The 18630-nt window shown below is 37.5% G+C and overlaps 1 protein-coding gene across 6 annotated transcripts; it reads left to right on the forward strand.

The window, feature by feature from the left end:
* Window positions 1–12939: 12939 nt before the first annotated feature.
* LOC112284235 (metal tolerance protein 11) lies at window positions 12940–18064 on the forward strand. 6 transcript variants are annotated; one of them, XM_024523871.3, is made up of 7 exons: window positions 12940–13213; window positions 15159–15398; window positions 15583–15692; window positions 15934–16179; window positions 16525–16605; window positions 16739–16969; window positions 17292–18064. In XM_024523871.3, the coding sequence occupies exons 2-7, from the start codon at window positions 15206–15208 to the stop codon at window positions 17637–17639; spliced, it is 1209 nt and encodes a 402-aa protein (XP_024379639.1). In that variant the 5' UTR covers window positions 12940–13213; window positions 15159–15205; the 3' UTR covers window positions 17640–18064. The 6 variants fall into 6 exon arrangements, with proteins under 6 accessions (XP_024379639.1, XP_073391592.1, XP_024379638.1 ...); XM_073535491.2 differs by having other exon boundaries at window positions 12940–13187; XM_024523870.3 differs by lacking the exon at window positions 12940–13213 and adding an exon at window positions 13220–13369.
* The last annotated feature ends 566 nt before the right edge of the window (window positions 18065–18630 follow it).

An 18630-nucleotide genomic window follows, 5' to 3' on the forward strand; every position in this document is an offset into this window, starting at 1 on the left:
GTTCGGAAAATCCAGTCTATTTGAGGGTTGTATTTTTTTAACCACGATAAACCTAAAATAACTGGATTAGAGGGAGATCTAATGATATTAAATACTACAAAACTATTATGACCATTGATTATTACTTCTATAGTAAGGATTTTGTGAGTAATATCTCCAGAAGACAATGGACGACCATCTATGACTTCTACATGAACAGGTTTAGTTTTCTTTACTAAAGATATGCTATGTCTTTTAGTAAATTCTTCATCTAAAAAACACGCTGAGGCTCCTGAATCTAACAAGGCAGAGACTTTGTAATATTTAGGTTGTAAAATAACATTTAATGTAAAACAAGGAGAGGGCTTTGAGGAGAGAATAGGACCTTTACTAGAAGTTGTGCAAGGTTCTAGCTGGACGGTCCCTATTGTAGCTGGACAAACTCGTTTTCCGACATATTATCTTCTTTCACAACCATACTCCTCATTTTGTGATTGCGTCGTTTCTTTGGACAATGTTGAGCAATGTGCTTTGGTTTTTCACAATATAAACATAATCCTTCTTGACGATGACGAGTCTTTTCTTGCTCAGTAAGAGGTTTGAAACGTACTGCATCAATTTGCATATCCTCTACTTCTGAATGTATGTGTTGAAGAGGTGTTGGTGTTGCCATTGAATTATAGTAACGTTGAAGTCCACTTGTACAGTTCTCAGATCGGAATTCAAAAAGGCGATTGTCGCACTTCACAGCAAAGTCAATTGCTTGACTCAATGTTTGAGGATTAGATAAGTTGAGCATTAATTTTTTTACCTCATATTGTAATCCGTAGAGAAATTGGCTAATAAGTGCAGCATCATCCCACTTGATATCAGTTGCAAGTTGTCAAAATTATGAAGCATATAATGTTACTGATCGATTACCTTATCGTAAAATACGGATCATGTTCTCCATACATGGATTGAAACTCTGCCAAAAAAACCTCTAGATTATCCAATATTGGATCTCATCGTTCAAGAAAAGATGAAAACCACGATAGTGCCGAACCTGAAAGAAGCGTACCAATGAATCTAACTTGTGATCCTGGAGTTGGATAGCTTTGGGATTGAAGTTCAATCAGAAGTTGCACTTGATTGATAAATCCTCGAAACTTGGATCTGGTGCCATCAAACTTCTCAGATAGGGCAATTCATGGTTCTCTAACATTTGAAGGGCGTTCCACCATAGGAGAAAGGACATGGTTTGGTGTAGATGTTGAAGCAGCTCCAACCATTTCTATATCTTCACTTCTTGCCAATCTTGTTGCTCCTTGTGGTGGTAAATTGAGTTGATGCATTGTAAGCATTAACTTCCTCAATTGCTCTTGCATTTGTACCATTGCACTCTTCATTTCAAGAAGTTCTGCCATGATAACATTTAAAAGAGAGAAGATATCTAATATCGCTCAAGACAAATAGAAAAGAGGACTTGCCGACAAAGAAAATACTAAGGACAATATCAGTTTAGAAGAGGGTAATCCGCAACTTCTAATACGCTTATATCTTATCAAGAAAAAGGACTAATCTACTCTTAATTAAGATTAGACAAAGCTCTAATATTGTAGGTGTACTCTTGTCAATCTGTAAAGGATAAGAACTCGATGAAAAAACAATTCAGACAAGTAAGCCTTTACTCAAAGAGAGGTAATAAAATATATATAAATAAGTATATATATTGAAAGAAAAATTGGAATGGCTATTGCCAAAAGACAAGAAAACTAGAGACCCTTGAAACTAGACTAGAAGCAAGAAAGGAGTTGACAAGAGTGAAGAAGCCTTCACTCTTGTCTCAATATATACTATCTAACTAGGGACTACGTGGCGACATTCTATAGGACCTCCAATATGTGTTGACTTTGTAGGACATATGCCTTGACTTACAAGGCAAGTTTTTCTACGTGTGGGTTATATAGTTAGCTTGATCTTCAATCTAACAACATGTGTGGCACATGGCCAACTTGTTGATCACGTTTCTAATCCAAAAAGTCAATTAAAGACACCTATGAAGTCAAAGCAACGTCTAGGAAGCTTCTAAGAAGCTTTTATATTAAATATTATAGAATTAATTTACTTTTACCTACTTTTATTTATTTCTACCTATTTGTATATGTAATTATTAGCTTACATGATTATGGCCGTGACAGTTGCCCACTACTGGTACCCGCCGCTGCCACCCTATCGCCATACCGCTGCTTGCTGCCGCCATCTTACTGCTGTTCTGCTGCCTTAATCTACAACTCTTTCTTTAAAAATATATATATATATATATATATATATATATATATATATATATATATATATATATATATATATGAATTATATATTTTTGTTTTTTCAAGTTCAAGTTTATCATTTTATTTGACTTTATATTTTAAGGTACGTTTTACTCAACTTTTTTACTTGATATTGTATATTCTTTACAACTTTATTTATAATGAGTGCTTCAACATCTTTAACTGCTTCTACTATGGTTCCAACTATTACCAGTGCATCCCAACATTTTCAAGCTCTTTTATTTCCACCATTGACTGTGGATGGAAACAATTATCTATTATGGGCAAAAATAAAAAAAATAAATTTATTTGTAAAACAACTTTCGGATGCCTTTATATTTGAAAAATCTCCTACAACAAGTATTTCTATATTTCCTGCTGTTTGTTGGAAAGTACTTCTTTTCCTTCATTGTCATGTTATACCTACATTACAACATCAATATTTGAAAATGGAAGATCCTGCAGAATTTTGGAAGAATCTTAAATCTAGGTTTGATCATCAAAAGACCATTTTTCTTCCACGTGCACGTCATAATTGGACTTACTTATACGTCTTGGATTTTCCAAATTTAAATGCTTTCAATAGTGAAATGTATAGTATTGTCTCACAATTACGATTATGTGGACAAAGTATTTCTAAAGAAAAAATGATTGAAAAAACTCTCTCTACATTTCGTCTTGTATTTGCTGTGCTTGCACAACAATACAAAAACATGAAATTTCAGAGTCACTCTGATCTCATGTCCTATCTACTTCTTGCAGAGAAGCAAAATGAGCTACTCTTACCCAATACGAAAGCTCATCCTATTGGAACTACAGTTTCAGAATTTCATACACTTAATATTTTAAAGTCTAAGAAGAAATTATATAAACATGGGAAACGTGCTCATAAGTATCAAGGTAGTCATAGTCAAGACCATTTCTACCCATATAGAAAGAATAAACGTTCTACTATTAATTATAGTAGAAAATAAAAATCAAAGATGTGTTCTTGCTATAAGTGTGGAATGATTGGATATTTAGCACATGCATGCTATACTTTAGAATATTTTATTAAAATATTCCAAAAAAATAAGAAATTACAAGCTGAGGCTCGTGAAGTTCATACCATGGATGCGTCCAAGGATTCAATTGGTGTTGATGACTTAGAGGCTTATATGAATGATAGAACCTCTGATGACGAATCAAATGATGCGCTCATTGATTCTGCAACAATACATACTAGCTTGCGAGATAGATGATTTTTTATTGAAAAATCTTCAACTTGGCAAACTAAAAATATGATGACCATGGCTGGACCAAATGCGTTTTATTTCTAAGATGGCAAAGTGATGGTAAAATTACATGCAGGTTTCATCATAAAATGTAAACATGCAATGTTTTCACCCTCAGCACCTCAGAGTCTGATCAACTACCAAGATGTGCGTAATAATGGTTATCACCTCTCGAGTGCCACTTTAAATAAAAAAGAGATTTTGGTTCTTGCGAAGAATCATAAAGTTGTTGAAAAAGCTTTTGCTACAAAAAATGGTTTATATTGAATTGTGATTCGGCCTCCCATTATATTTAATTTTGCATCATCTATCTCAAAGAGTTGTATTTCTCTCTGGCATGGACGATTGGGACATCCAGGATCCACATTATTTAGAAAAATCATTCCATGTATAACTGGACACAGTTTAAAGCTTGTAGATGTAGACTCTATGGAATTATGTCATGCATGCATGCAAGGTAAAATGATTACTCAGCCTTCAATTTGGAAACTTCCACAAGAATTACCACCAATGCTTGAAAGATTGCATGGTGATATTTGTGGTCCTATTAATCCAATATCATGACCATTTCGTTATTTTTTGGTCCTTGTTGATGCATCATGTAAAAAATTTTATGTTTCATTATTATCAACTCGAAACATGGTGTTTGCCAATCTTATATCTATGCTTATTCACTTTCAGGCACATTTTCTTGATTATCCTATAAAAACATTGCATATAGATAATAGAAAAGAATTTGCATCAAAGTCTTTTGAAGACTATTATACTACAACAGGAATTGAGTTGACATATTATGTTCCATATGAACATGCTCAAAATGGACTTGCAGAGTCATTTATAAAGCATATACAACTCATTACTCGGCCACTCTTCCTTCACACAAATCCACCTGCATCTATGTGGGATCATGCAGTTTTACATATTGCAGTATTAATACGCCTCCGCCCTTCTTCTCTTGAACTTTTTTCACCACATGAGCTCATTTCGGATCGTGTTCCAAATGTATTTCACTTATGAGTGTTTGGTTGCCGTGCTTGGATTCCAGTACCAGAACCTCAATGGCATAATATTAGAGCTCATTGACAAGAAGGCATATATGTTGGTTTTGATTCACCAAGAATTATTTGTATTGTTGATCCATCAACTGGCCCATTATTACGTGCATGTTTGCAAAATTGCCGTTTTAAAAAAACTGTATTTCCATCTCTTTAAAGAGGAGTATCCAATCAACAAAAAAATAAAGTACTCATATTTGAAGCACTAGAAACGTTTACAATGAATCTCAATCCTAAGACATCTTTAGCAAAAACTAAAATTACTAAGATTTTACATTTAAAACGAATCGCGGATGAAATACCTGATGGCTTCAATGATGTACCTAGAATTACAAGAGTTCCTATTAATGAGGCTCAAAATGTACCTGCTCATATTGTAGTGCCATTGACTACAATACCTCAAGTTATAACAACAACAACTAAAAGAATTCTTCGACCAAATAAGCAACCACGTTAGAAGAAAGCTATAAAATTAACTAATCTTGGTATTATTTTTCAAGAAATTGCCACTCATCTTACAAGACTACTAATTCATGATGATATATCCATACATAATGTACCTTCAATTCTTATGAAAAACAATCTTGGAATTGGAAGGAATAAGAACAAGTTGAATAAAAAATTATCTATTCTGTATTGTGCTACATATGATATTTGGGATAGACCACCTATTATGGTAGATGAATCATTTGCATATATGATTATAGAAGTCCTTTCTTACAAGGAAGATGATCCTGAATCTCAAACCATAGAAGAGGCGATGCGTCGCTTAGATTGGTCAAAATAAAAAACTGCTATTGAGGAGGAGTATGCCTCTTTGCGTAAGAGAAAAGTCTTTGGTCTAATTATAGATACTCTTACATCTTGCCTTGTGGAATATAAAATGGTATTAATATGCAAGCGAGATGCTCAAGGCCAAATAATCCGCTATAAAGCTCATCTTGTTGCTCAAGGATTTACTCAACGATTTCGCATTGATTATGAATCTACATATTCTCTAATCATGGATTCAATTACATTTCGATATATTATTGAAATGACAGTTCATGCCACCTTTGAGATGTATCTGATCGATGTAGTTACTGCATATCTATATGGTTCTCTTGATGCAAATATTTATATGAAAGTTCCACCTGGCTTCAAAACGGGAACTCCAAATCAACCCGCTCTAAGAAAATATCGTGGTATTAAATTATGTAAGGCCTTCTATGGTTTAAAATAATCCAGACGAATGTGGTATCAACGTCTTCAAGATTATTAAATTACAAATAATTTTATAAGTGATCTATTAATCCCTTGTTTGTTTATCAAACGAGATAAAACTGGTTTTGTTATCATTGCTGTATATGTTGATGATCTTAACCTAGTAGGCACTACATCTGCATGTGTTACACCTACAAACCTACTTATACGTGAATTTGAGATGAAAATGCTAGGAAAAATAACTTTCTATATTGGTTTTTAGATTATGCATCTTATAGATGGTAAAATTTTTCTCTACTAACTAACGTATATTAGATAAATCTTACAAAGATTTAATATGATTGATGCTTATCCATTGTCCACACCAATGGTTGAATGTGTTCATGATGGCCATGATCCATACTGTCCATGCAAGGAGGAGGAAGAAATATAGGGAGACCAATATCCATACCTCGCAGCGGTGTCGTATTACGTGCTTTCCTGCTCGAGAACGCGCCGGGCGTCTGGCTGTAGAAGGTAGTATGGAGATTCGCCGATAGTCAAGCACTCTATCAATTTTGACTGCTGGAATATAAACGACTGCAACAATGTACCGTAAATCTATACGGATGCTCTTCGACTGCTTGTCGAAGTCTTTTTTGCCCCAGCCGGTAGGTCTCTAGACATTACAGAGAATCCCGAATAATCCAAACTGTTAATCTTCAATACCACTTTGTACTTACGATCTTGTATCCACTGACTGTCTTGTTAGATTAATCCAATAAATTTCATTCACTCCGCATACTCAATCCTATAGACACCCTTTTAATCCTTCAATCATAGACGTAACTTGATTTCACAAAACAGTCAAGAGTATTCAAACCCACTTCATTAAAAATCCCGATTCACCATTACAATACTGACTTCAGCAACGATTGCCTCAGTCTTTCCAAAACTCTGCGAAGAAGAAAAATCCAAATTCTATGTCTTTCTTTCCCCGACCCGAAGCATGAAGCTCCTCTCTCTAATTCCCTTGATCTTCAAAAACCTCCAATGAAATCGAACTAGTAACCTTGCAAAAGCTTGAAAACTCGCTCCTCCGATTCCCCTTCAAACTTATTCTCCCCCTAACCTTATCCTCTTGAATTCCTTCAATCTTCCGTCTTGGATCCGAAATTGGCTCCCGCCGTCAGAGCTTAGATCCGAAATTGGCTCACGTCATCAAGGCCTTCTCCTCCGTTTTTACCTTTAAGAGATCCATTTACTGCAAACAACATTCCCTGAAACGGCACAGAGAACAGGACAGCCTGAAACAAAATCGAAACCCCGTACTCGGGTCCACATTGAGTCGCCCGACCAATTCAGGTCCCATATTGGAAAAGATGCCCATAGTAACCTAGAGGTTTACATAATTGGATCAAATTGGTCCTCACGTCAGATTGGCTAAGACCCGTAGTAAGATCTGGATTTCCCGTAATTAGATTGCATTGGATTGACCGGCCAATTCAGGTCTCATATTGGATAAGAATCCAGTAGTAACCTGGATGTTCTCGTAATTGGGTCTGCATTGGGTTGCCCGGCCAATTCAGGTCTCATATTGGATAAGAGGACCTGGATTGGATTCTCGAAATTGGATCCAATTGGCTCTTCGAAGCCGTCGTGTGAATTGGTCCTTCTCTTCCTGCTGACTCCTGTTATTGGAATTGAACGGAGCATTTCAGTATGCCCCGGCTGACTGTAACGGGGTGACTGAACCTGGCCACTCAGTATTTGTACAGGAGTTGGTCGTTGCTCCCAATATTCGAGGTAACTGAATATTAATAAAATTCCCCTTTCTTTTTATTTTCACTGTATACTCGTGTTACAACACGACAGTGGTTGGAGCACTTTTGTATTTAGCTACATCTACAAGACCAGATATTGCATTTGCAGTTAGTGTTCTTGCAAGATATAGTGCACGTCAAATATTACGACATTAGAATGGCATCAAATATTTATTACTTTATTTAAAAGGTACTGAAGACTTGGGATTATACTACACAAAATCTGGAAATCCAAAATTGATTGGATATTATGATGCAGGATATAAATCTGATATTTCAACAACTAAATCTCAAATACGATATATATTTTTAAGACATGGAGCTGCAATATCATGGAAATCAGTGAAATAAATAATAATTGTAACTTCATTCAACCATGCAGAAATTATTGCCTTACATGAAGCATCTCAAGAATGTATTTGGTTGCAATTAATTGATAAATTCATTCAAACAACCTGTGGATTTTCATATGATGATTCTTCAACTATCTTGCATGAAGATAATAGTGCTTGTATTATACAAATGCAAGTTGGTTTCATTAAAGGCGACAGGACAAAGCATATTGATCCAATGTATTTTAGTTATACTCATGACTTGATTACTGATCCAGCACTTATAATTAAGAAAATTGAATCTACAAATAACCTTGCTGATCTCTTCACCAAAGCTCTCCCATTAATCAACCATCATCGACTTACTTATGGCATTGGTATGCGGTGACATGCTTTTCTTGAATAAGAAAGTTAATGAGTTCTTTAAACAATTAAAAAAAATGATGTTGTACTCTTTTTCCTTCATCTATGGTTTTGTCCTTAAATAAAATAAGGTTTTTCTAGATAAGGTTTTAATAAGGCAACAATTGTTGATCTTATAAGATCACAGAAAAGTATAGATCATAATTCTATATAAATTTTATATTATGTAAATATTATGATGAGCGAAGAGGAGTGTTGAGATCATTAAATGTAGTTGACGCTCTCCGTAATATTTACTATAGACTACAGTAATTACCATAGCTACAGTATTTAGAATCTAGTGGAGAAGTATTGTTTATTCTCTTCTCTTTTCTCTTCTTGTATACGAGACACAACAAGATGAATAGATTTTGTGTGTGTGAAGCTCTCTCTCCTTAGAAACCCTCTTGTGTGTATGACTTACTACTACTCTTGTGTGTCTGTATGACTTACTATTACTCTTGTATCTTTCTAAACATTCTCAACAGAAAGAAAATTAGATAACTTTGAGGCAATGCAGTGTGCATTAGAAGCCAAAAGTGGTGTCTTACTGTGACCATCTATCTGGGGCCAAGTCTTCAACAAGCACACATGCAGACAAAAATATTGAAATAGCTTGGAAAAGAGCATCAATTAAATCACAAATTTTCATTTTGTCTTTTTCTTTTTGAAGGCAACTAATTTTTGTTTGATAAATTCAGTCAATTATTCTAACCACTTGTGATGCTTGAGTCAATTATCCTACTACCTTTATGATTGTAGTATTTCAAATTAAAACCTAAAATCTATTGAGACTCTTTAAAAATTACAAAATGGAAAGTAGACTGAGTTTTTATATGGTATATATTATATATCTAGAAAAGATAAGGAATGAGAAATTGATACTTGGGGCGAAACTTATTTGATTGTTGAAATCCTACTGATGAAAAACCATACATATCAAGTTGCTAAATAGTGCTTGTCTTGTTTTCAATCTCTCTACTTATGAATATGTGGGGATGCATCTGACCATGTAATGTAGCAAATCTGTGCATGGAGCAAGTGCAATAAAACTTAAAATCAGGGTTTGGTTTGTTGATGATGAATATGTAAGCTTAGTCATAATTATTACTGTTACAAATGTTGTCTTACTTCCTCTTTGAAACTCTCGAATTATTCTTTGATATGAACAAATTCAATTAAATCTCATACATTTTTAATCAAATGATACACGTGCATCATTTTAAGTTCTCAAATATTATTTTTATCTTCAAATATTTCCTCTTATTGTATTTTAAACACAGCTTATTTCATGTTTGCTTTATTCTAATTAATTTCAAATAGATTATTTCAAAATAATTTAGCAATGATGACAAGTAAAGATGGAGGAGAACTTCATCTTCTTGTGGTGATTAAATTTTATTCCAGTTTTTAAACTGTCTAATTGATAACTTTTAATCAAAGATATAAGCCCAATAATTGGATGTGTTCAACATCCAATTATAGCCTAATTTACTCAATCTATTATTAGATTCTTCTTTCATAGTTTAATTGAAAACAACATGGATTAAATTTTATCACAAAAACTCACCAGGCCACCTCTTGCTCCCAAATTTGTTAACATGTATAATATTTTATATGCTTGATCTTGATGACAATGATACTTTTATGGGGATTCACAGTCCAGGTTTTTGAATAACGAAATATCAGGGATCTCTCAAAATATCACCTCCCAAAATATCACTATTCAAACTTTATTACCATCTTCAAGTTTCTGAAGTATCATTTAATATTTTGGTGATTTGGAAAAGTCAAAGAGCAATGTGGTGTGGAGTCAAAGAGAGAAGACAATTAAGGCAAGTGAAGTAGTTTTTGATATTTCACCGCCCCTCTTTTGACATTTGGATTCTAAAATCACCCACCTTGGGAGGTGGGTGATTTTGAAGTATCAAGAGATATTTCAAAATATGATGAGATACTTTGGGAAATCATCATGGATGAAATATCACCCAAAAACCTTAAGTCTGAATCCCCTTACCTAGGGGCTTTTAAATAAATGATGTTTATTTGCATCAATATGATTCAAGGCTTGGCTTAATTAATTATTTTAAAATCAATATTAGCCCAATTTGTATGTTAACCATGTATTTCGGCATTAATCTAAAAATACATTAAAACCTTAAATTGTAACCATGAATCTTGACTATAGTTGATTGTTTGTTCCTTTGGTTTTGTATATTTGATACTAGTTCGTAGATATTTTTTAAGTTTTTTTTTTTTTAATTGGGCTTTGCTTGTTTGTTTGAATTATTTTCATTCTTCACCTTTGCAAAATGCTACTTCTTCGAATATTCTCTTATTCCAATACTACTGTAGTAAAATGCTATAAAATATACTTTCAATACCTCATCAGAATAAATTCATGACAAAATTTTGGATTTGCATTTATCAAGTTTATTCATTAGTCTAATATTTAGCTTTTCAATTGCCTTTCTGATTGCTGCAAATCTAATGCCTTTCTCTTTACTTGATGCAGCCAAGTTATATGTATATGTATATGTGTATATATATATATATATATATATATAGTTATTACCTGAGTAGGGCCATTGTCTTCCTTCATCTCACAAAGTTTTAGAAATCTTTGCAGGGACTATTCTGATTTGTTTTCTGCAGATGTGACATCTAAAATTATAAATTTAATTGATTTAATTGATTTTTGTTTTATTTTACACCAAAAGCAACATATCAAATGAAATTAGATTTTGTGTGTAGGGAAATTGGAAACTAAATGCAAGGCATCTTACAAAGAAATATATTTAAAAATTTGGTGCACATGAAATTGACATATTGGGAGGAAAAACTATTTGGATTAATACAATGTACCATATTCATGCTTTTAACATGTGAAATTTATTTTTCTACTTTGCACCTCTTTAATAGTATATATTTTCATCTAATTTACTAAATGAACAATAGTAATGATCGGCTTTTCTGTGAAATAATTTCTGCCCAATTTATACATGGTTTGTTTTTTAAAGTTTGGCATTCCTATGTAGTTGTCAATAAACAGATCGGATTACCAATCAAAATATTTCAGAAGTTACACACGCTTTTTTTAATGCATTGAGCTTCATAATAGGTAATTTACTTCATGAAGTTTGATTAAAAAATAAGAACAGAAAATTACATATTTGTAACAGCAGGCAGTATAAAATAGCATTTGGTGGTAACTTAAAATAATAAAGAAAGTAAAAAATCACCAAAGAACTAATATATTTCACATGTTAGTAGAGGCATCAATTAACTATCGAAAAAATTCCTGTAGATTCCTCCTACTCTGTGCAAATAAATACTATTTTCCTCAAAATTAAAACACAGAATTAACAAACAGACAAACAAACAAACAAGAAAACATCTTCGCAAGCAACTTTTGTTTGTAAATTAATCTCTTTTTTCTCTTCTTCTTTGGCCTTTTTTTAATAAACATTACTAGGACACTGAGCTCATAAATGTGTGATGAAATGGGACCCTAAAACCGCCGCTTCCTTGATGGGGAGAGAACCATTAGGGCCAGACTCCGAGTTGTCACGTTGAACTAATAATTTTCATCCCACGACCCTCAGTACAGGAGAGAAACATTCTTTTTGCTTGTACTAGTGAGACCTCAACTCAAGGATTGCGTATCTTGTTTTCTAACTACAACTACTTTCTCTCTATTTACTTAATTAATTAAGATTTAAAATTTTCTACTCAAGCCATCTGTTGTTTCTAAAACCAATTTTAATGGAAGTGTGCTTCTGGCAGCTTCCGAACTTCTTCTTCGAAGGATGAACGTATCCTTGAAAACGAAGACCATGGAATAATTCTGTTTAGTCTTTCAGAGCCCCCTAGCTGCTGACTGTACTGACAGACGTCAAAACGTGGGCAATCCGCACATGGTGACCTCTGTTTTGCGGAGCCTACTTGGAGCCTACGTGGCCCTTATGAGTAGATGCAATAAAGGATGACGTAATCGGGTAGTGTCAGCAGGGTCTTCCTCACAATGACCAGCTTTGTAAATGTGAACTGCAAGACTGATATATGTTTTGTTTTTTTTTTGTTTTTTTTTTTTTGGAAAGGAATCCGTCGTGGAATTCAATGTGGGCTTTGGGAGTTGGCTCCAATTTACTTGGAACAGAGTTCTCCTTTTGTTGCTTAGACTGATGGTCAACCGTTTCACGTTCTTCTTTTCCTTGATCCTGGAATCCTTCCATGACTATTTTTATACCACAATATGTTAGGGTAGAGTCTGTGGCACCCCACCAATTTTGTTTTTGTTTTGTTTTTGTTTTGGAATTGATACGTATTAATCATAGAAACATTTCCTGAGAGACGATGATTTTTAACATTGAAAGGAAATGCGAGTAGAACAATGCTGGCGAAAAGAATTAAATTCTGCATCATTCTAAGTGAACGGAATGTCTAGTTACATATGATGTGCCGTGATGTGGTTGAACGCCCTCATACAGAACGGGGAGATACCCGGCACATAACGGGTCCTCAATCACACCAGGGTCTGATCCCTTGTGCGAGATGTGTTCGTTTTTGCAGCTGGAGGGAGGCTCGCGAGGGACGCATGAGGCGCTTCGATCCTTGCGAAAAATGCGATCATTTGGGACGATTATTTCCTTTCTGAACGCTTCTGCTTAAGAAGACAGCACTTACGACAACACACAGCATTCAGATTGCTGAGGAGACCTTCCAATTGCCTAGATTCCAGCATGTGGTGTTCACCATTGGTATGGTCGAAGGTTGGTGAGGTGCCGGATGCAACAAGCCTCGTGGAAGTGCGGTAACCTTGGGGTGATGGGTGGGTGGGTTGCGAACTGAAGCCTGGTACGGTTTGGCGGATAGTTTTTTTCAGATCTGGAGCCATCGGGGAGTGAGGAGGGTTGGATAAGCAGAGTAGATCTGGGCTTGGTGCTTGTTAATTGAAGTGTGGGATGAGGACAAGAGGTGGTATCATTGGGAGTTTCAGCGTTACTTCTGGAGGTGATAGACTTGGTTGGCTGCTGCCGTTGAGGATGTGGACTGTGGGGTAGAATAAGGAGGCTTTTTTCTCGCTTGTATGGATTGATTGTGGGCTTCTTGATTTAACTCGTGGCCCTTGATCGTTGATTTTGGAGCTGTTTGATTGTCATGAGAAAGTTGAGACTGGGTCGAGAATTGAGAGTTAAGACTGTTAAGACTGTTGGGGGAGCTAGTTTTTCAGGTTCCCTTGTCCTTAGTGCAAGTTTCGGGGAGGTTGAGAGCATTGCCGCAGCTCTCTCTTGGAGGTTGAAAGTACTAGTGGTTCAATTGAGCGGTTCGAGGAAGAGAGAGTGGGGTATGTGGTGTGAGGATTGAGGACTAGGGTGGCTGCTTTTGTGTTATCTAAAAGTATACGGGAAGACACGCCGTATGATATATTCCATTTGGTTAAAGAGGTAACGCGTTTATTGTACTGGTTCCTTTGCACTGTTTGGATTCTGTGGCAAGTGTGTGGCTTCCTTAAAGTGCTGCTCGTGCAGTGAGTTCGATTCTGGAATCACTGAACTCAACAGCTTTCATTTCATCGTACTTCATCGAACGAGGATATTTCTGCTGCTTTGTTCGTCAATCAGTTGTCGGACGGTTTATTTTTATTTATTTTTGGTCGTTGCATTGTGAAGCTTCTGCAGTATCTGCGCTTTTTTGGCCTGTCCCAGATCACTAGCAGGACATTATCTGTGAGCTGCTCAAACTTTCAGAGTATCCAACTCTGGGTTTTGTTTGAAGTCCTCTTTTCACTATGTCAGTTCTCCAGTGAGAAGAAGAGACTTGAACCTCGCTACAGCATTAGTATGTAGCGTCAAATTTTGATCAGTGACCAAACCGGTTTGCAGTGCTTAACGGACCAAGTTTCGGATGTAGCAGATTTGCAACGTTCCGTCTTGGTTGCAGTCTGGAACAGGATATTTTATGCCGTCGAAGTACGCATTATCTTTACAATTTCGCGAGCGGAAGTTTGTGGTTGCGACAGTTTTGGTGTAGCAGTATAGGTCTTACTGAGGGTTTTCCTAGAATCGGCTAATTACGCCGCTGGCTCTATTTGTGGCAGAACCTAGAAACCCAGCCCGCAGTGGTTGATGTTGACCTTCCGTAAGTTGTTTTGGGTTGGTGCTTTTTGAATGTCCTATAAAGAATCATTGCCTCGTGAGGTCTCTATTGTATAGTATTTTGGTAGGTGGATCGTCCGTACATACTTTAGCAGATGCATGCTTACTGTTTCTTTCATATTGATGGGATTACAACCATCTCTCCTAGGATATTATTTTTGCTGTTACCCCGCGAAATAATCTACATGTACTGAAGATGGTACGCGCTTTTATATTAAATTTTCTAACTATAATTTATGAGAGCCAATTTAAAATGATGCTATAATTTAAAATATGAGTATTTCTACTGTCGCCTCTCATCCCTCCCCTCCTCCACTACCTCCCCCCTCTTTCACATAACACCAGTTAAGGTGTAATTGGACCTCATTAAAAGTAGAGTGCAGTACTTGCGTGGTCTACAGTCTGGTTGATCTGTTTGTGGACAGGATTCGAAGCCTTTGCTACATCTTGTTGGTTTCTTAGCCTTTTCTTAATTGGATGCTAAATTACACGTGCCCATTGCCTACGGCAGGCAGGATGTATTTGGTACATGACACATTTACAGGAAGTTAGTGTTCGGCAGTCCGTTTTGTGATGAACATTCCGTCGAGATCAAAGTTTCTGATCAGCCCAGAATATCCTTACCAAGTCAGGTTTTTGAGCAGGTCTACTGCGATAACATTTACGTGCGAGACACTGCCGCGATTCAACAATGGAGTCCAGGCTAGGCATGACAGAGGAAGGGACGGCGATGCAAGCGTTATTAGGGGCTGACAGCAATGGGGACACACCATGGCGGTTAAATGTGGATTCGTTTCGCTTGCCAGGACATCATCATCCCGAGTCCTCAAAGACTGCTGCTGCCGATTGTATGCAAAATGCAAAATTTGTCATGCAAAATTTTAGTACGTTTCTTGTCCTTGTCCTTTTTCTCGCATGTTTCTCAGGTGATGTTATGAAATCGTTCCAACTCCAACCCCTATTTACGAAGTTGAGCCAGATTCATATAGCTTGAATCACTTCTCTGTCGGAATCTGTACTTTTCAGTGATTCATCAAGACCTTTAACAGGGCAATCATACGTCTGCAGGTGGTGAAAAAGGCATTGATGAATACTACAGGCAGCAACAAGAGATGTTGGAGAGCTTCGTTGAAATGGATTCTATTGCAGAACGAGGGTACACACCCACCACCACTGAAGTGAGTCCTGCAAGCGAATTTTATCTCTGCATATGTCAGTCTAATTTGATATTTCGGTCACCTCCAGTAATTTATACCATTTCGTTCATCACTGCAGTTTGATGCTCATGCATGGTTTTCAATTGTCAAGTGGTGTTGGAAATCCCACGTGCAGTAGGAACAAGAGTAAGAGTGATATTATTTTTCTGAATTGATGATACTTGTCAGTTCAAACCTTACAAATTCAACGTCTGCATTGTAGGAGGAGAGAGACACCATAAAACGAGGAGAAAGATTTGCCATCCAGATCTCAAATATTGCCAATTTGGCCATATTTGCGGCAAAAGTATATGCCTGCCTGAAGAGTGGCTCCTTGGCTATTATTGCGTCCACCTTAGACTCTTTGCTAGACTTGCTTTCTGGTTTTATTCTTTGGTTCACGGCAATGTCAATGCGCAATCAGAACCCCTATCTGTATCCGATCGGCAAGAAGCGGATGCAACCGTTGGTAAGTAAAAGATACGCTCTTTCCGAACTCCTCTAAGTTCAGATTTAAAGAGCAGGAGCTTATTATAATGATGACAACAATTGCTTATGTTATGGTTCTAAAATTTGTTTGAATGTTTTACTTCCGGAAAATGATGACGCACGTTAAAGTTCTAACCAAAGTGATGAGCATTCACCAGTCACGCGTGTCCAATACTCCATTACCACCGTTAATGGGTCATTAAGTAATGAGTTCTAACTTAACAGTCAGTATTTAATAGCAAACTGTGGCTGCTCACAGTAAACCTCCGGTAGACTGTACGATAACCAACGACTTCCCTGTTGTTTTTTCTGAATCCTCCATCAGGGTATTCTAGTTTTTGCATCAGTAATGACAACACTGGGCCTTCAAATCATTATGGAGTCCACCCGGACATTGATCTCACAGGCAAGGCACACTTCTTGGTGATGTTATAGAGGCTGCAATGCCGTGGTTTTAAGAAAACCTTCATCATCTCTTTAGTATATTTGGATACGCCTCATTAAAAAATAACATTGCGGCTTGCACTAATTGAATGCAGGAACACTCGCTTGCACTGATTGAGTCCAGGAACTGGGTGGTTGGAATTATGGTCGGAACAGCAATCGTGAAGTTCATGCTGATGGTATATTGTCGGCTTTTCAATGATGAAATCATAAGAGCTTATGCGCAAGACCACTTTTTTGACGTTATGACCAACATGATCGGGTTGACTGCTGCAGTCCTGGCCAGCATATTTTCCTGGTGGATTGATCCAGCAGGCGCCATTGTAGTAAGTCAAAAATTGAAACCTCCTTCTGCTAACAAGTTACTCATAAGGTTTTGTGTTCATTGACTGAAGAAGGATTCTGTTAGCACATCAAGTCTATGAGTGTAACAACTCGACTCAAAGCAATGACGTGCCATTTCAGTATGCGGTCAGCACTCGACACAGTCAAGCACCAAACCAACTGGCGTGATTTGCATGGGGTAGATGATAGCCGACTTCAACGCAGATTCTTATGAATTAACTTAGTCAGTTGCAGTGGGGGCTTCTCCATGTTTCAATAATCAGATACGATACAATTCTTATCAGTTACTGTTGGTACACGCAGCTTGCTCTTTACACAATGCGGACATGGTCGCTCACAGTTCTCGAAAATGTGACGGCATTGGTTAGTCGATCAGCCTCCCCGGACTTTTTACGTAAGGTGACATATCTGTGCTGGAATCATCACAAGGAGATACGTCAAATTGACACCGTCCGTGCATACACCTTTGGGTCACATTACTTTGCAGAAGTCGATATTGTGCTGGCAGCAGACATGCCTCTGCGCCAGGCACATGATATTGGCGAATCACTTCAAGACAAACTTGAGTCGCTACCGGAGATTGAACGAGCTTTTGTTCACCTCGATTACGAGGTTACTCATCGACCGGAGCATGCCTACAGAGATAAGTGACGATGCACTAGGCACACCAATCCTGGCTTCGAGTCAGCCTTGCCAAGCAAACAACTCCACCCAACTGATTGCCCCCCTCCCTCTGAATGATCTGAACTTCTTAGACTTCATAACAAAAAGGACTATCACTGTAAATACCTGCTGCCCTCTCAAAACAAGAGATAGGTCCCACAACACGCAGTTTTCAAACCAACTACCTTAATAAATGGTTGTGAATCCAACACAAGCAAAGGAAAGGCATACCAAATGCCATGATCAAACGCATCCGAGAAGTACCACAAGGGCTTCGAAATCAGATGGAAAACCTAGCGGCAGAAAACAAATCAGGTTCGATGTAACGACCAGCATGTGATTGAACATGTCCACTTAATACGATTGATGTAACCAAATGCTCCATAAACAGTCAATAAACTTGGTTAGACGGACACGCTAGTTGCATATCCTCGAATTGCCCGCGGATGATGATGTGCGCTGTGTGCATCACTTGTGATGTCGGAGGAAGGAGTGAGCGACTGCGGGAGGTGTTGGGGGCAACGGAGCGGTGTGGTTGAGCGGGTCACCTCATGTGGAACGGGGTGTTGTCAACAGAGAGGAAGGTCACCTTTTGGATAGAGCTGTTTGAATGTGTGCACAGTTGTTGACATGACCGGAGAGCGGAGTTGAGAATGCGTGGGGTGATTGGAGTGAACGTTTGGGGGCTCGTGGAAGGAGCGTGGTCCATCCCAACCATGGTGGAGCGCAGCGGCGGCAAATGCAGAAACGGCTCCGAGGAAAAGAAGGTGATGGTGAGACCTGGACAGTGGGCGCATCTGGGAGTGGGATTACAGCCAGGATGGAGCCAAATACATGGATTCCGTCAAGGCAGCCAGGGGTGGCGCGGAGGGAACGAGGGACAAAAGCAGTCCCAGGACCGAAAGCCGGGACAGAATCCGGTGGAAAGGGAGCGCTGGGGGAAGGGGGCAAGGGATTTGCGACGGCGCATGGGCCACTC

Source organism: Physcomitrium patens, chromosome 7 (assembly GCF_059467195.1).
Source record: "Physcomitrium patens ecotype Gransden chromosome 7, ASM5946719v1, whole genome shotgun sequence".
NCBI classification, from domain to species: Eukaryota; Viridiplantae; Streptophyta; class Bryopsida; order Funariales; family Funariaceae; genus Physcomitrium; species Physcomitrium patens.